Below are 18,388 nucleotides of genomic sequence, written 5' to 3' on the forward strand. Positions count from 1 at the left end.
GAAAGTGAAGTACCAGAATAATATAAATGTTTTGTACCTGTTCCAATTCGACAATTCTTCCCAGTTGTTGTCTTTCTTTTTATCACATTGGGTTTTTTTTCTGATAGACAATCCAGGTATATATTCATAGTTTTTGTAACTTGGTCGGGTTGTTGTCTCTTTGAAACATTCCCCATTTCCATTTCCATTCTCAATTTTATTTTTTATAAGATATGAACTCTTGTCTAGAGTTGGAGATCTACACTGTATATTGACATCAGGATGCATTTGTTTTATTGTGTTGGTTTCTGTCTGATTGACTCATACCCCTATATAATCGTTTAATTTATTATGTAGAATAATTCAACCGATGAGAACAAATATTTTAATTTACACATGAAGAATACAATTGTTCTGGTAACGTCTCTTTTTTTGTCTTTTTATTTTTTCATTTATCGTGGTTTTTTTTAATTCTGTGAATTAAAATTGATCATATATTTTACAGGGGTTAGAATACTTATCCAGAAGTTGTTTACGCTATCATGGAAATCTTAAAAGTTCAAATTGTTTAGTGGACGGTCGGTTTGTTTTAAAGCTAGGTGATTATGGACCACGCGAATGGCTAAAATACAAGGACTTATCAGATAGAGGTAAACATAAGAATTTGTATACATTACATCATCATCAAAATAGACCGCGTTATAGCCAACAGTTATAACCATTCTAAATTTACTGAGCTATTTTTCCAATAGCTTAGCAAATTTATTGTCGAAGCGATCGGAAATGAAAGTTTTATGAAAAAAGACCTAACTACGTTAATGCGCTGAATAACACCGTCAACCAGAAACATTTCTAGAATTAACAAAAATAGTTAAAATTGAAATGAATTGAGGTTGATCAATTTGTAAACAGTGGTATTCTGTTATTATATCATCTAGATAGAAGAAAAATACATTCTCCTAGCTTGATTCTCACTTAAAATTGTAAAGCACTAATGTTCGACATTATTGTCCTATCAGATTTGATAAGAATAACATAACATGAATGAATAATGAGTGCCATCTATCATTCTGAATATTTGAAAATTTATTTCTGCAAACCTTCTTTTATTTCCAATACTGCAAAATAGAATTGAACAATTAAAGGATGTTACATTGTAAAAAGTCAATATATACATCAGGCCTATAATTACTAAAATAATACAGTTACTGTTTGCGTGGTTACTTTTACAAGTGTAGAGATACTACTATGTCATCACTTTATTCTTACTCTACAAAATACTCACTCATAAAGATATTCTTAAAACATGTTTCTCAAGGACATTAACATGGAACAAATAGCTGAAAACATAAAATAATTGCAACAAAATACGTGACATTGTTATTAATAACTGAACGAAATTATTGCGTTAGGTATTAAAAGACTAATTTTCTTTATGAAATTATATTTTCTTATATATCTCTGTTCATAATGACGTATGCAACAATTATGATTTAATAATAAGTAGATACTTCCTATATATTTTAAGACAGACTATGGTCAGCACCAGAGATAATAAAAGGGTTTCATCTTTTAACTCAAGCTGCTAATCAAGCCGCAGATATATATTCTGTTGGAATTATACTTCATGAGATTTTACATCGTAATGGACCATTCGGAGTTGAATGCTTGGACATGTCAACATATGGTGAATTTATGTTAAGATAATATTTTACTGAAATAATTAGGTTTTTCAAACCGATCATGGCAAATTTAATTTTCTTGAAATTATCACTTCATTTGCGATTTTTTTTTTTTTTTTTTTTTTTTTGTGGTAATGATTTCCGAGGTGGATGACATTTAACATAAAGACACATTTTGAGGAAAATTCAAATCTATATACAGTAGTTTAAATAAAAACCAAAGTCATTTAGTAATGAAATAATAGCAAAGTCGTCCTGTTTGGAACCTTTGAATGTTTGAAAAAGAGAAACGAAATATATAAAAGGAACATTCAAACTCATAAGTCGAAACCAAACTGACAATATCATGGCAAAAAATTAAAAACGATCAAAAGACAGACAACAGTATACAAAATACATCATAGAAAATCAAAGACTGAGCAACGGGAACCCTACCAAAAACCGCTGGTAATCTCATGTGAGCTAGAAGGGTAAGCAGATCAAAATGTAGTTCTTTAATCTAATTAAGAAAACTTCTCGGCCTTCTATGAATTTGTTGAATCTGCATATTTTGTCATACCATTCCCTACAAGGGGCTACATTTCATTTTTAAAAAAGGTTCCTATATGTACGGTTGAGATTTAAGTCACAACAAACCTGTGACTGTTATCAACTACTTCTTGACAGCAAATTATCTCTTAGAAAAAAGATATGTAAGCTATACGTGAATAAGATCATATCCAAAGACACAAAATATCAAATAGGATCTAGTATTTTCATCATATTACTGTACTTATAACAAAGTTATGATAAATATACTATTCAAATAATGATTTCTAAAATTAGATTTAGTTTTCATAGAGTTTGAGAGTTTTCATATTCATTGTGATAGATAAAGTAGACGTTGTGAATGAATGATACAGTGAATATATTCTGAAAATTCAAAGTGCCTCGAAATTCAGCAAAGTTTTCATAATAGAATATAATTTTGTACCGTAAATATCCTCTTTGAAGAACAAATCAGTCATTTTGGCAGGCTACGACACTTAAAAAATGCCATTTTAATTAGAACATATGGATTAAATTTTCCCAGCAGTTAATTGAAACATTAGGTTCTGTTGTTTTTACATATATTGTTTGCAAAGATTTGACATGGAAAGTGATTAAAGATGGAAATAATGAAAAAAGAATACCTTTATGTTAGATCAGCAACCCTGAAACATTTTAATTGCAGAAATGGTTGATAAAGTTAAGATCGATACCATTCCTCCATTCAGACCTGTATTTGACCCATCCCTTTGTCCTCAGAAATTGAAGACTATTATTGAAAGTTGTTGGGCATCAAATCCTTTCGAACGGCCATTGCTGAAGGATGTATCAAAAGCAATCAATTCTATTACAGGCTCAAAGTAAGTACACAATAAAAACTGTGAAAATAAATGATTTGTATTAGATGTATGTTATTTAAAAAAGATGTAATTAATTTGATATACGTTAATCTGATGACAACATGAAAACAGTATATAGCATTTATGATTATTATACTTCATGTCAAAATGCCAGATTTTGATTGGTTAATACGAGGTAGATAAATTACTCTATCCCATGGTAAATACTCTATAACCCTTCAAAGAGACGCTTTATCAATTGTGCGTTTTATTAAATATAAACGGTTATGTACACATGGTACAAGACGTCATGGTTTATTACTTTGAATTTGAAAATTAATAGACAATAAAAACAGAACATTCAGTATAATGAATTAAATACCACATAGCTGAGAGGGTGATAGAGCAGATTGTTGCCCTCGAAAAGACAATAAATATTTTATTTAGGCTTGTATGCAGACTTTGGCAGTCAAATATCCACGAAAGTTATTTTTTTCCTGAATCCATGAAAATTTGACCCACGAAAATAAATAAATCCACAGTATACAAAATAAAACAAAGAACTTCAAACGAGATTATTCATAATGAGTAAGGCAAACATGTAGCGTCATTAAACTGCACATTGTCTCCTTTTGTCTCGTATACTAGTATGAGGATTCAATATGTCAGAAAAATATACATGCACTATTGAACGATTGTATAATCATACTCCTACTTATAGAATAGGTATTCTACAGCAATATCATTATCCGTCTGCTCGTCTTTCGAAACAAATTACCCAGCTTCTGTAATGCAGAATGGTTAGATATTTTTTTGGAACTTATAGTGTTGAGTTGTACCAAATAAACTAATCATAGATAACATGGATAGCTGGATTAAATTGTGTACGCCAGACGCTCGTTTCGTCTACAAAGTGTCATCAGTGACGCTCGAATAAAAAAAGTTAAAAAGGCCAAATAGAGTATGAAGTTGATCCAAGCGAACCGTTTATATATTTGTCATTCAGTCACTTTTTGTTTTGTTATTACCTTGAGGTTTTTTTTTATTATAACAATTAAGAATGGAATAATTTGTCATATTCTAGTAATTATTCTTGCAACACTAAAATACTCAGTTTATTATGACACGTTCATATAACATTGAGATTTATTCATAAACTTTTTAAATAAATATTTAAGGTTAAAAGCAAAAAACCTTTTAGATAATTTACTCAAACGAATGGAACTATATGCGAATAATTTAGAAGGGATAGTAGAAGAAAGAACAACAAAATACCTCCAAGAGAAACAGAAGGCAGAGAATCTCCTATATAGACTTCTGCCTCAGTAAGTAGATAATTTCTTATCTTATGTAATTATTTTATTAAGTTGAAGCTTTTGCTGTCTTGATTATTCCAAACGTTTTATGCATTTTGACTTTCCAAACTTTTAGTTTCTAGCGATCTTATGAAGATTTTTCTGAAAACAGTTGTAATTCATTCGAACAACGAATAAAATTGAGAATGGAAACGGGGAATGTATTAAAGAGAAATCAAACCAACCAAAGAGCATCAATGGATCTTCAACGCAGCGAGAAAACCCGAACCTGGAGACGGGCTTCAGCTGACCCCTAAACAATAATGTATACCAGTTTAGCTAAATGGACGGCATACAATTTTGCAATTATCCTAGTTTCATATCATGCCATAGACATCGGTTTTCTTAATTTCAATGTTTTTTCAATGTATTTGTCAATAATCTGATAATAGTATTTTACGAAAAAACCTTGCATTTTAGTTCCATCCTGGAAATTAAAAATCTTCTTAAAAACATTTAGATTTTTCAGAATTTTTTTTTATAGATCAATAGCACACCAGATACAAGTACAGGGTACAGCTGATCCAGAATCATTTGACAATGTGACAATATTGTTCACTGATATTGTACAGTTCACAACTTTATCAGCAGAATCATCACCAATGCAGGTATGTGACATGTATTATCATCATTGCTTATGATAAGAATTAGTTTTTAATTGTAGCGTTGAGTCATAGCTGCCAACTTCTCCATTGTCAATTTTATTTAATTTCGTATATATGTTATAAGTGTTTTAATATAATATAAATGATTTTGACTGAGCATAAATTTGTTAAATACTATTTTATTTCCGTTGAAGGCCACTTTTGAGCTTATGTATGCAGATACGATGATAGTATATTTTAATCTTTTATCAATTATTAACTTTGAAGTAAACGAATCCGTGAAATGTTTGTACTTAAGTTAACGAAATTGTAGTGGACAATACTATGCACACATGTACTTTTACAATTTCCTTCGCTAAAGGTTTGTGCTGAGGTTACCCTTTTTCCGTATTAATTTGCTGTGTAAGGGTTAGGATGTGATTTCATGAATATAATTTACTGTTGCTAATGTTAGGATGTGGTTTCATAAATACCATTAGTTGTTGTTACTGCTAAGATGTTGTTTCATTAATACCATATATTATTTTAGGTCTAGACTGTTGTTTCGTCAATACAGAATATTGGTCTTAAAATAACGAATAGAGATTTTTTATCACTCCAACATCATGAACAGTCATAAAGAAATAGCCATCCCCATTGCTAAACTTCTCCAGACTTTGTGAAATCAGATACTTTTCCGATACAAGATACTATAATTAAGCACTTCAAGCACTTCAAACATGGCTACCACCGTTCATAGAAATAATAGAATTGAAGACATGAACTAATTAAAAGATTAGGGATTGTGTAAAGGGCCATTTGCCTCCATGTATTGGGTTAATGATTTAAATTTGATTTTGATAAGTTATATTAAGAGATAATGATGAAAAACATTTGTTAAAAAATAGAATTGCTGCAGAGAGCACAATGCAGAAAAATTCTCGAGGAAAATGCATATATGTTTAAGTTATAACGGTTGTTCATCAAAATTTGCCCTCGTGTTGCTTTGATATAAAATAAAACTCAAATTTTAAGTGTGATTTATGAAAAATTCTAGAATATATTCTATATGTTCATTATTATATTAATTCGGTGGTTTTGTTCATTACTGTAAGCTTGGTACATTACTACTGTCGTTAGGTTTTTTTTTCTGTCAATTATCCTCTAATTTTTGTCCCCTATTCTTTTTTTTTGTCCATTATTCTCTATTTTGTAAATTCCACCCAGACCCTAGTATGAGCTTGCTTCGTTCCACAAGGCTTGGGATTGATTAGATAATTTCTTGTTTTATTATTGCTTGTGAAGTCATACGCGAGATATTTACTTTGATATTTTCTTTTTAAATTTATAGTGTTGACCTCGAATTGAATGTGAAAAGAAGTGTTTCACAGTATACATGTCCCAATATGTAGAAACGGTATATATGATCTATTTCAGATAATTGACATGCTGAACTCATTATACTCAGGCTTTGATGAAATAATCAACGAATTTGATGTTTATAAGGTATTTATAAAAATAAAAAACTGAAGCTTTGAAAATTATTTCTCAATTTTAAAGGGTCTTAATGTAGACGAAACGAGCTGTGGGCAAACTAAATTATAAACCTGGTATATTTAATGACTTTTATATGTTTTATCAACATGATTATTTTTGTTCTATTTCTGAAAATTTTCAATCAAATTTTACCAAAGTTCATTATATTACAAAATATAAAGTAATAACAACCAGATCAAATAAAGAGTTTCTTTGATGTACAGATATTCGCTATCAGTAGGAAAAATGACTTTATTATTAGTAACAACATGACCATGATAACATGTTTTTAAAAGCAAAAGAAAAAATTTCATTTACATTTTTGTGAGAAAAAAAATTCAAACAAATTGTCAACAGATACTTTGTTAGTTTTCCTAGAAGTCTGCTTCGTAAATTATTATAATTACAGAATAAAAAAAACTTCCGGATTATATCCTTTAATTTCCAAAGCAGACTTAAATATTTAATGTAATAGAAAAGAAATGATATGCAGTATCTATTCACGACACAAAATCAAAACATGACACGGCAAAATACGCAAAAAGCAAAGGAACAGAGTTTGCATTGCTGTTCTTCATGACAAAAAATAGCATTTTACTATAAATACATCAATGTGTTATTAATAATGATGAAATAATACTGAAAATCCCAATAAAAGAATAACTTATGTTTCGATTTCCCTAGCCTATGTCTATGACCATTCTATATTTCACATTTTCATATTTATTTTATTTTGGCTTATATTTTCTTTCTGTGATTTGCCTTCTTATGATATTCCTGATTTTAGGTTGAAACAATAGGTGATGCTTATATGTGTGTTTCTGGACTACCACAAAGAAATACTTACCACTATTTTGAAGTCTCGAAAATGATTATGTCTATAATGAGATATGTTAGCACATATGAAATCAAACATAAACCTGGACGAAAGCTTCAGATGAGAGCAGGTGTACATTCAGGTAGATGTTCCCTTATTTTCATTACGGGCATTACATAAAAGGGAAATGCATTGATACGAATATAAAGCACATATGAAATTAAACATTAAACCTAGACGAACATTTCAAATGAGAACAGGTGTACAATCACATAGAGTTTTCCTTTTATTTTTCTTATCTGCTTTACATTAAAAACAAATTGATTTGATTTTTATTTTAATCAAGTTTTAAATCTTATGAACACCCTTAACATTAAACCAAAACCAAAAGGTATTTACAGCGACATGAAAAGGCAATTAAAGTATTTCGCGCTTACTATTAAGATGAATTTTGATGAAAATTAAGCAATTATTATATTAAAGTGTATTTAAAAAAAAAAACAAATTAAAAAAAAAAGGAGGAAAATGATGTGATCTCAGTTTATTCCTCATTTGTTTTAACACAATATAGACAACCAAAATATATATGGTTATTACAAATCTTAACTGTTTTTAGGATCCTGCGTTGCCGGTGTAATTGGTGTAAAGATGCCTCGTTATTGTCTCTTTGGAGACACTGTAAATACAGCTGCAAGGATGGAAAGTTCAGGAGAAGGTACATTTCTTTGGCTTTTTGTTTTAAATTCGTTTCTAATTATATCATGTCTAAATTAAACAATTAGAATAAGCTATCTAATTGAACTCTTGCGTACATCGTTGTATTGATAAGCTTCGAACAATTGCAAACTGAATGTTATTTACAATTTTAGCTTCAAAGATACAGATAAGTGGTGCAACAGCTGCGCTCCTAAAAACGGACCCATCCTATACAGTATTACCTAGAGGAGAAATTCTTGTCAAGGTAATGTTTTCAGTTGAATATTTCTCTTGTTATGTGCAATTGTATCGTTTGGAATCATGTTAAGCCTTGATGTTATGTTTCAACTTTATTGTGTGTTTCTCTCGTTTAACCTGAAGGTGTGTTTTTTATTGCTGTATGTTTATCTTGCTAAGCAATTGTCAACTTCCCAGATCTCAGCAGTGACATAACCTCTGTCTAATCGTATGGTGTTTACATGTCTCCTTGTTTTACCTTACGCTCGTGCATGTTCACACTATACAAACTTCATTAACAGGGGTGAGTGCCTTACACAATGACTGATCCAAAAGAGTTATGTGGATGATATACTTAAATCTACACTACATACGTTTTACGGACATCATCACGAATTCGTTAAACGATACCATGTGTCGGTTTCTCAACTCACTAGCGACCTGTTTTCGCGGTCTTATATCTTTAGATACTAGTATGGTCGTCTGATCTGTAATTTTTCCGATTGTGCCCTACTCCCAATTGTGACATATTGACTGAGTGTGGATTCGCTTACTGGGTAATGCATTCATAGCAGGAGACGCGTATCCTATCGACACACTTTATTGTTCTTTTAGCAGTTCTTGCGTATACCCCAGTTATTGTTTGGTTACCTTAATCACTTCTTAATCGATTTACAAAATTTAAGCATTGGAAAACTACTGTTGCCTTGATTTAACCCCTAGTAATATGTGAACATTTTTATGTCCCCACTCTAGGGTCAGGGTTTTATTACATTTACCTCTTCCTTCCGTCTATCTGCTCTTCCGTCAGTTTGACCAACAAATATTTTCGTCACACTTTTCTCGGGTAGTACTGAACAAAATGACTTCATATTTGGTCAAGAGCTCGGGAGCGATGAGTTGTAATGTGTGAACATATTGTCACTATCAGAAACATACATCCTGTTTGTCGATACTGTGATTTTTTCAATTCTTTAAATGTATTTGATACTTTCATCACACATTTACATCTAGTACTTTTGAACGAAATGGCTTCAGATTTGGTTAGTAGTCGTGTCTTAAAGTGTGAGCGTGTTTCGGTCTATACTTTGAATATCGATTTAATGAATGCGTAGCAAGACAACTCTATTATCTATGATATATGCTATGTAAAAGTATACTAAAAGGATAGTAAGCATCTTCATGCTATCTAATTTTTGTTCTATACTAAAATGATTAATTATCTCTTGTTTTATAGGGCAAAGGCATTATGATGACCTACTGGTTGGAATGGGAGACAAATATTTGAAATATTACAAAGAGAATACCTTATGATTTTGAAACATCACGCCAATGTCATGGTTTGAATCTATTGGAGAGGTCGATGACAAAACAGCGATTTTTGTTTTCCATAGAGTAACTAATAATATCATGAAAACTATTAACAAATTGCTGTAGTGCCTGAATAGCGAACATTGAAAAAAAACAATGTCAAACCAAATCATATAATATGCCTGGATAAATCTGTACCATGTAATATGAGAAGTGCATAAACTTGCAGACAATCAAATGTCTCGTTAAAAGCAAATTGCTCCAGTGGTAGGTACAACAACAATTTATGTTAAACAGCTCGATTAGAATATAAACCATGTTCCTCTTTTGTGTTTTTACGGCTGAATGAGATCAAAACTGCTAATTGCAGTTTGATTTGTTTGTTTTTCATTAGAAATAATGGTATGAATGTTAAAAAATTGCAAAGACAAGTAACATTTAGATATAAACTGCTTAAAAAAATAACAACATAAAAATTATATAACATTCACAGAGAAGGAAAGAGATGAATCGAGAGCAAGAATATTTCTGATGAAATAGAACGAAGCAGTAAATGATATGTTAAGCAACGTCGTCATACAAGGTAGCAGTATATGTGGTAAAGAAACACATGCAAATATATCTGCTAAAAATGTTAAGAAAATAAAAGACCGCATAGATAGTAAAACGGGATGAGCATGTTGAGTATGTTGCCTTTTGAAAACAAATTCTTTAAAAGTTGGTTGAATTAAGCCAGGTAATAGTGTTTGCTAAATCAAATGTTTGTTAAGTTCGCCTTTTAACTTGTATGCCTTGGTCGCAAGTAAAGTTGATTGTTTTCTCTGCCATCGTAGACTCAATCGTAATTGTACTGATTTATCTCTGTTTATTATCAGCAACTTGAGCCTCCTCTATTCAATTGACTCATAATAAACATGACATCGTAATATTGGCTTTCAACAGTAAAACAATCTTTCACGTGACGTTAAAAAAGTAAGAGGTCTTTAGTATTTGACATAACGACATCTGACGTACGTAGTGTTAGACCCTAATACTGTCTCATATGGGGTATACCTCAGCAGCCAATGCAATGGCGAGATTTGTGGATATTTATTACATTGAAAATGTTTTTTTTTTTAATTATTACAATTTGTTATCTTTGTTAACATGTTTGCTCAAACTGTACGAAACGAAAAATTGTCTTATTATTTTGATAATAGTACAAATTGTATATAATGTGTGTTGTTTGTTATGTGTTTTATGTGAGTATGTTAAAAGACGAAAATAAAATACAATCATAGGGGTATTGTTCATCTGATTATTGATCCATCACATGACTGGTGGTTATATATAAACCTTAAAAATTTTAGTACATTGAACAGACATTGAGAATGTCTTCAGGGAAAATATAAAAAAAACCCGAGGTTTATATTATTTCATTTACGGATAGGATAATAGCTATTGAATTTTCCCCGCCTTGTACCTACTAGTATTTCGATATCGATTGATTTTTGCACTTGTCATACACTCAGATGATGTCCAAAACCCTCAAAATAATTGCAAGAAAAGGGGTGTTCACGCTGGTTTATATAGGAAATTGGTTCAGACAAAAACAATCTATCTAATGTTTTCCGCTTAAAAGCAAGTCCTCTTTTAAAAATGAATTAGTTCCGATGAATCCTTATTTTTTTAATTTTGTTTTCATTGTTTAAATTTTACCGTCACTACAAAGTGAGCCACCATTGATATGCTGGAATGAACAAATGTTCGATTTTTGTATGATAATGGAAAGTAAAACAAGACCTACCTCACAAACATCGATTTGACCCAAATTTGAATCGTACAAGTAGGGAAAACAATATTAATCGCTTCATTTCGAAAAGGATTATGCCATGTGCGTTGACAGGGTAAGAATCTCCCTATATGCATTCATCAACCTTCACGTGACAGTGTTAAAACAAAGAACGTAAAAGTCGGTCATGATATCTGTTTGGCATTGTATGACATGTTTAATATATGCCCGAGGTAATATCCCTAATGGGTTGAGAAACTTAAACTGGAATAAAAGTTTTAATGAAAATAACACTTTGGATTTCATGCCTCCAAAGCGCTTTTCTGGATTAACCTTCATTAAGGTCGCTCAAATCCAAAGATTTGAAAGTCAAGGATGCATAAAACATTTAACACTGGAGGCGCTGTCTGTCAAGAGGGACCTAAAATATAGATAAATCCACCTAAGCTCAAAATCGCCATGTTAGATCAAGACTCGTGCAAATGTAAACGCCGTACATATCTCTTCTTATGAATCGGAAGCAGATTGAAAACAGAATCTTTCCCTGTACCATAGATCTAAGTAGACATTTTCAAAAGATGTCTCAACAAAATCTTATATCGACATGAATTACTAGATACTCTTGCGTATTTATTAAATGGTGATTAGTTTAACAAAAACTTTACAACTTTCATGATGCAATAATTTTCAACAGAGAATAAAAATTATATGTTTGTGTGAAAACCAATAGAAGAGTGATTGCGTTAAATCTTTGAAGAAGAATCAATTAAACTGCCATGCTAAGCATTGTTATACAAGTGAGAGGTTTAGTTAGCTATAAACCAGTTTTAATCCACCATTTTCGACATAAGGAAATGCCTGTACAAAGTCGGGGCTATGACAGTTGTTTAAAATTCGTTTGATGTGTTTTTAGCCTTTCCGTTTTGAATTTTCCTTTGAGTTCGGTATTTTTGTTATTTTACCCATTTTATGTCAATTTCAAGCTACATAAAACGTACTTAGTTTTCACTATTTTACTATATCATTTTTAAAAGTATGAGCCTATATAAAAATCAGACAACAATTACATGTAAGTAAGAAATAAGATTCCAACTTCTGAATAGTTATCTTTATCAGTATTCAATAAACTCTTTCATCAAATAAAATTTGTTGTTCAGAGATACTTTTGTTGGTGTGTGAAGAAAAAAATAAATGGATGGAAATTATCGTTCTTTTACATGGAAATATTTCTTTTTTTTCAAAAGCAACATTTTACGACAAGATTATTATTAAGATACTCTTTTAATTCTGTTTAGAGTATTTCGTTAATAAAAGATTAAGTTCGGAAAAAAGCAATTATCTGCTCTGAATGAAATCAAAGCAGGCCTGGTTTATCGTTGACGTCAACTGTTTTCTTAAATAAATTTTAACATATTGCATACTAAGTCTCGTTTCACATCAGAAAATAATTTTCACTTACCTGTTTTTCTTCTATTTAAATTTCACTTTTAAGTTTTTCACTAGGAATATTTTGAGCATCGAGCAATTCTATTTAACTGAATAGACAGCTAATAATGAACAAATCAGTGGAATACAGAACTGTGTTATATAGTATTTAAAATATAATAAACAACCATTAAAAGTTAATGTTACTACCTGTGATCATTGTAAACCTTCAGATATCCCCTAATCATAAGGTCAACTGCCTTACGTCCTAGACATAGCGTAAGATGTCAGTTTCGATTAGGTTTTGAAAATGTCTAGCATTCAGATGTCTGTCAGCCTCAAGATCTAAAACAGACGGTCGTGGTTCTATAGTATCTTTTATTTAATGTTTAAGTGAAGCTGTTGCTTATATTAAATAGAACTAAACCCTTGTTAGCTTATTTGAGTTTGAAAGATATCTATGTGCTTAATCGTCCTGAATTTTAGTAGTAAATAAAATTGAGAATGGAAATGAGAAATTTGTCTAAGAGACAACAACCCGACCAAAGAGCAGAAAACAGCCCAAGGCAACCAATGGGTCTTCAACACAGCGAGAAAAACCGCACCCGGAGGCGGGCTTCAGCTGGCCCCTAAAAAAAAATGTGCACTAGTTCAATGAAAATGGACGTCACACTAAACTCCAAAACACATAAATGAACTAAAATTAAAAACATACAAGACAAACAAAGGCCAGAGGCCCCATGATTTGGGACAGGCGCAAAAATGCGGCGGGGTTAAACATGTTTTGTGAGATCTCAACCCTCCCCTATACCTCTAGCCAATGTAGAATAAACAAACACACAGCAATACAGTAAAACTCAGTTTAAAAGAAGTCCGAGTCCGATGTCAGAAAAGGTAACAAAAGAAACTAAGCAAAATGACAATGATACATAAATTAACAAAGGACTACAAGCAGTTACTGATATGCCAGCTCCAGACCTCAATTAAACTGACTGAAAGATTATGTCTTCATCATATGAAAATCAAGCACAATCTAAAAATGAATAATAAACAATAGAAATTAAAACATCATCTCTTTTATCATAAATTTTGGTATTAAACTTCCCGTTAAAGATATAGATATCAAGATCGAGGAAAGGGCAGTGTTCATTGTTAGTATTAGCTTTATTTAAAGTCAGTTCAGCAGGATAAATCTCTTTAGTGTACATACTGAAGTCGTCATTATGGAGAGCCAAGATATCATCCAAATATCTAAAAGTGTTATTAAATTTTTGTATCAGATGTTGTTTCGATGGGTCTTTGCTGATTTTAGTCATAAATTGTAACTCATAACAATACAGAATCAGGTCCGCAATAAGTGGTGCACAGTTAGTCCCCATTGGAATTCCGATAACTTGGCGACATACGGAATCTCCATAGCGAACAGAAATGTTATCTAGTAAAAATTCAAGGGCTGTTATCGTATCAGAGCAGGTCCAATTGACATAGTTCTTTTATCTGTTGTTACTAAAAAATGACCTAAATGAGTTAGAACATATATATTCGCATTCTGACTTTTTCAATACCCATTTAATTAGGTGTGTGAATCTTTTTTGTCACTATTTAAAAAAGCCGATGTTAAGCAATATTGATAATTGTGCATTGCATTCTGTACTAAGTACAAGCGTAAACTAAAACTGTGGTATCCTGTTCTTCTTTAAACAAATTTGTAAAATAACAAAAAATACCGAATTCCAAGGGAAATTCAATTCGGAAAGTCCTTTATCAAATGGCAAAATCAAAAGCTCAAACACATCAAACAAATGGAAAACAACTGTCATATTCCTGACTTGTTACAGGCATTTCCTCGTGTAGAAAATGGTGGACTTTAAACCACTTAAAGTGCGAAACGACATGGGGTTTTTCAAAAAACATACACATGAGTATCTTCTTATTCATGTGTTCCCAAAAGATTAAAAAAAAACATAGATCGATTAGGTTGCCTTTCATCTTTTGGCTTATTAGAGCATCAAACAGGCTGATGCAGATCCATGTCAATGGGTGATGCATGTATAGCAGGAACATATTACCATGTCCATGCACCCGGATTTGCTTCATATGGAGTTCATTGTCCCTTAGGTTTTGCTTCTCGGTTATCTTGATTTGTCTCTTTTTGATCGATTTTCGAGATTTTAACAACAGTAAAGTACTGTCGCCTAAATTCGTCACATTGTAAAGACCCTATAGAATTCCTATGCGGCACTGAAGATGAAGATACTCATATATTTGCATCGAAATCAATCATGGCCTTGTATGGTGAACCCCATGCTGAAGATGGGAATCCATTTGACTGTGCAGGATGTATAAATTCGCGTTCTTTCTGAATGGGGACATTAAATCTAATGCCTTGTGTAAGGGGAGTGCCACGCCCTTTGCACGTTAAGAACTATTTGACCGTTCCGTTGGTGGCCTTTTGGAAGGCAATATTTCTGTCCCTATCCAACATACCTTCATTTCAAGTGACAGTCGAATTCCTGTCTTTTATACGAGTCATTCCATTGCAAAACTTATTTGATTTATCGTCAATTTTTTCTCTTCCCTATAATTCATGAAATATTTGCTACTGAACGCAAACAAACAACAATCAGTCATGCAATCAAAACCCATCCTTTCTTTTCTCTGTTTCATATTACACACTTCTGTTTTGATTCTAGATTTTCTAAAGATTCGTAAGTGAATCTTGTTCTATTGCAAGAACAATTTGTCCTTCTGCCATCTTGACAAGAAGATCATAAGATTAGTATATGAAACACAGAGTGATTACATATTAAACACAATTTCACCTAACATAACTAATAAACAGACATACAAACTTTCAGCTGGCATTTGAATAATGAACTTTGTTTTACTGAAGCATTAGTTATATTCTTTGCAAGATATTGTGTTTTAAGTCAGATGTATCTTAATGATTTCTATTTTCTACAAATTACCTGAAACTGAACAGGCAATTTTTAAAATTTTACTGGGTATTTTTAGTCATTTTATATAATGTCTGTTGAGGTTAGGCATTTTATAAATTGCCTGAAAATTCAGTCATTTTACAAAATTCCTAAATTTAGAAAATGCCTGTAACATATATATAGTTGCGAAGTACTAAATATATGTAATTTTCGATATCACTACGCCTGGAACTTCCAATAAAACTTTACTCCTGTACTATTAGTTTTGTCAGTGCATACAAAAGGAAGAGCTATCTTAACTCCTACATCCAATAGTCTTCTGTTTTACGTCGGTATTCGTTTGATGTGTTTGATATTTTTATTTCGCCATTCGATAAGGGACTTTCCGTTTTGAATTTTCCTTGGAGTTCGGTATTTTTGTTGTTTTACTTTGTTTATGCAGTACTATTTTTTTGTTAATAGAAAGATAATAACCATTAAAAAATAAGATTCTGATTTTCATTGATTCAACCGTGTGGTCAGGTTGTTTAAAGTGATAAGAGACATTTATTTGTGATTATATACATTTGAGCATGGTCATTCATTTGCAGATTGAGTCTTTAACCTGGTACATGCTATGTGAATTGTTGAGGATTATTGAGTAATAGGACATGAATATATCTGAAAGGGAATTTAAAGGTTAAAAGGATTTTGTAAACATCATCCTCTGGTTTGTGTTTAGTTTTGCTGATTAAACGATCATTTGATAAAAGGACATTGTCAATAAACTCATCATAGATAACAGTCTTACAATTTTGCACGCCAGACGCGTGTTTCGGCTACAAAAGACTCATCAGCGACGATCAAATAAAACAAGGAAAGATAAAGTACGAAGTTGAAGAGCATTTAGGACCAAAAATTCAGAAAGGTTTTGCAAATAACGATAAGGTTATCTATTCCTGGAGTAGAAAATCCTTAGTATCTCAAAAAGAAGTGTTGACTACTGCACTAGTGATAACCTCGGGGAACAGTGGAATCGACTCAATGGTTGTAAATAAACTCTCCATAGATACCAGGCTTAAACTTTTGTACGCCTGACGTGCATTTCGGCATCAAAAGACTAATCAGAGACGCTCAAATAAAAAAAAGTTAAAAAGACAAAATAAAGTACGATGTTGAAAAGCATTGAGGACTCAAAATTCTACAAAGTTTTGCCAAATACAGCTTAGGTAATTTATTTCTGGTGTAGATAAGGCATGTTAAAATACCGACTATCAGTTGTTATATCAATCCACCCAACTCAACAAATATTGGCAACAAAAGAAAACAGAATTTTGATAATTTCTGCGTTAATGTATTTGCTATTGGAGTCAGTGCGGCTCTTTATATATGTTGGATATATTCTTGACATGAAATAGGAAATTTGTTTCTGTTTACCATTCTTATAGAAAAGATCATATTCAGCGATAATATGTGTATAAGAGTGTTGTAATTTAGGATGAGGAATATTGCTGTAAAATGTTTTTTGTTTTCTCAACCTTTTTCTTCTCATCTCCACCACAAGAAGGGTGTAAAATGTTTTTTTTTTGTACTCAACCCTTTCCTTTTCATCTCGACCACTGGAAGACAAAAGAAGAAAACGTCAATTTTAAAGATTACTTTAACAATGACATCATTGATATTTATGAACAAATAATAGATGCATGCACCATGCACAATTTATTTAATTTTTTTGACAAGTATGGTAATACACATAATTTTGTAACTATATTAAAATGATGTATATAATGTTATGCTCAACTCAATGCACTTTTATCTCAAATATATTGAAAAAGTCAGGAAATTTTATAACTATCAAGTCAGTCACATAAGGGTGTTGATTGCATGCAATCTTTACCCTAAAAACTGAAATCAATTCACTGTAATTAATTCATACTGAAAATAGTTAAATCCATCTTGTTTAATTTATAAAGCTACACATCTAATCAAATAAAATGTACCGGTATGCCAGGAATTGTGGGTTTTATCATAGGCTGGGTTAAAATAAAGTTTAAAATTAGTATTTAGCATTCAGCATGGATTGATAAATAGGTTTTCTCAATCTAAGCTCTTTAGATACCAAAATCGTCTAACCTGTAATTTTACTGATTGTGACATTTTGACAAGTGTGGATTCACATGGTAGTTGGTGTATCCATACTGAAGAAGCTAACCCTGTCTGCACAGCCAACTGGTATTTTTGAGTTCATGTGATTCCCTCAGTTTGTGTTTGTTACCTTGGTTTGTCTTTTTAATTGATTTATGAGCATTGATCATTATTAAACTACTGTAGTCTTAATTTAACATCCACTTGCAAATAATATATGCATATTCAAGGTGAGAATATGTTTATGTGAAATCAATAGAATACTGTTTTGAATAGATTCGGATTGACATGCCAAGTCAGATTTTAAACATGCTAATCCACAAAGTAACAGTTCACATGAAGACATAAAGTTCCTTCAGTGGTTGCTGCAAATAACTGGCAGATTTTGCAAATGGTCAGGAAATTCAGAAACAAAAATGCACTGACCAGATAATAAAGAACAGTAAATCTTGAACAATAAATGGCACAATCCCCTCAAACTTAACGACATTGTGAAATTTTGATTCATCAAAATCCCCTTTAAAATTAGGAGTAAATTTCCTAAGCATATTTTTTTCAACACTCG

General features: G+C 31.5%; 1 protein-coding gene across 1 annotated transcript in view; it reads left to right on the plus strand.

Moving 5' to 3' along the window:
* The window catches only part of LOC127712017 (atrial natriuretic peptide receptor 1-like), a 58,972-nt gene extending 49,080 nt beyond the window's left edge, over positions 1-9,892 (plus strand). Inside the window, exons 16-25 of the mRNA XM_052218175.1 lie at positions 485-629; positions 1,508-1,666; positions 2,875-3,049; positions 4,207-4,353; positions 4,868-4,991; positions 6,405-6,473; positions 7,291-7,462; positions 7,937-8,035; positions 8,190-8,281; positions 9,491-9,892. Of these exons, the coding sequence (XP_052074135.1) occupies positions 485-629; positions 1,508-1,666; positions 2,875-3,049; positions 4,207-4,353; positions 4,868-4,991; positions 6,405-6,473; positions 7,291-7,462; positions 7,937-8,035; positions 8,190-8,281; positions 9,491-9,541 (1,233 nt within the window). The 3' untranslated portion in view covers positions 9,542-9,892. The remainder of the gene's footprint in view (positions 1-484; positions 630-1,507; positions 1,667-2,874; positions 3,050-4,206; positions 4,354-4,867; positions 4,992-6,404; positions 6,474-7,290; positions 7,463-7,936; positions 8,036-8,189; positions 8,282-9,490) is intronic.
* The last annotated feature ends 8,496 nt before the right edge of the window (positions 9,893-18,388 follow it).

Source organism: Mytilus californianus, unplaced genomic scaffold (assembly GCF_021869535.1).
Source record: "Mytilus californianus isolate M0D057914Y unplaced genomic scaffold, xbMytCali1.0.p SCAF_8, whole genome shotgun sequence".
NCBI classification, from domain to species: Eukaryota; Metazoa; Mollusca; class Bivalvia; order Mytilida; family Mytilidae; genus Mytilus; species Mytilus californianus.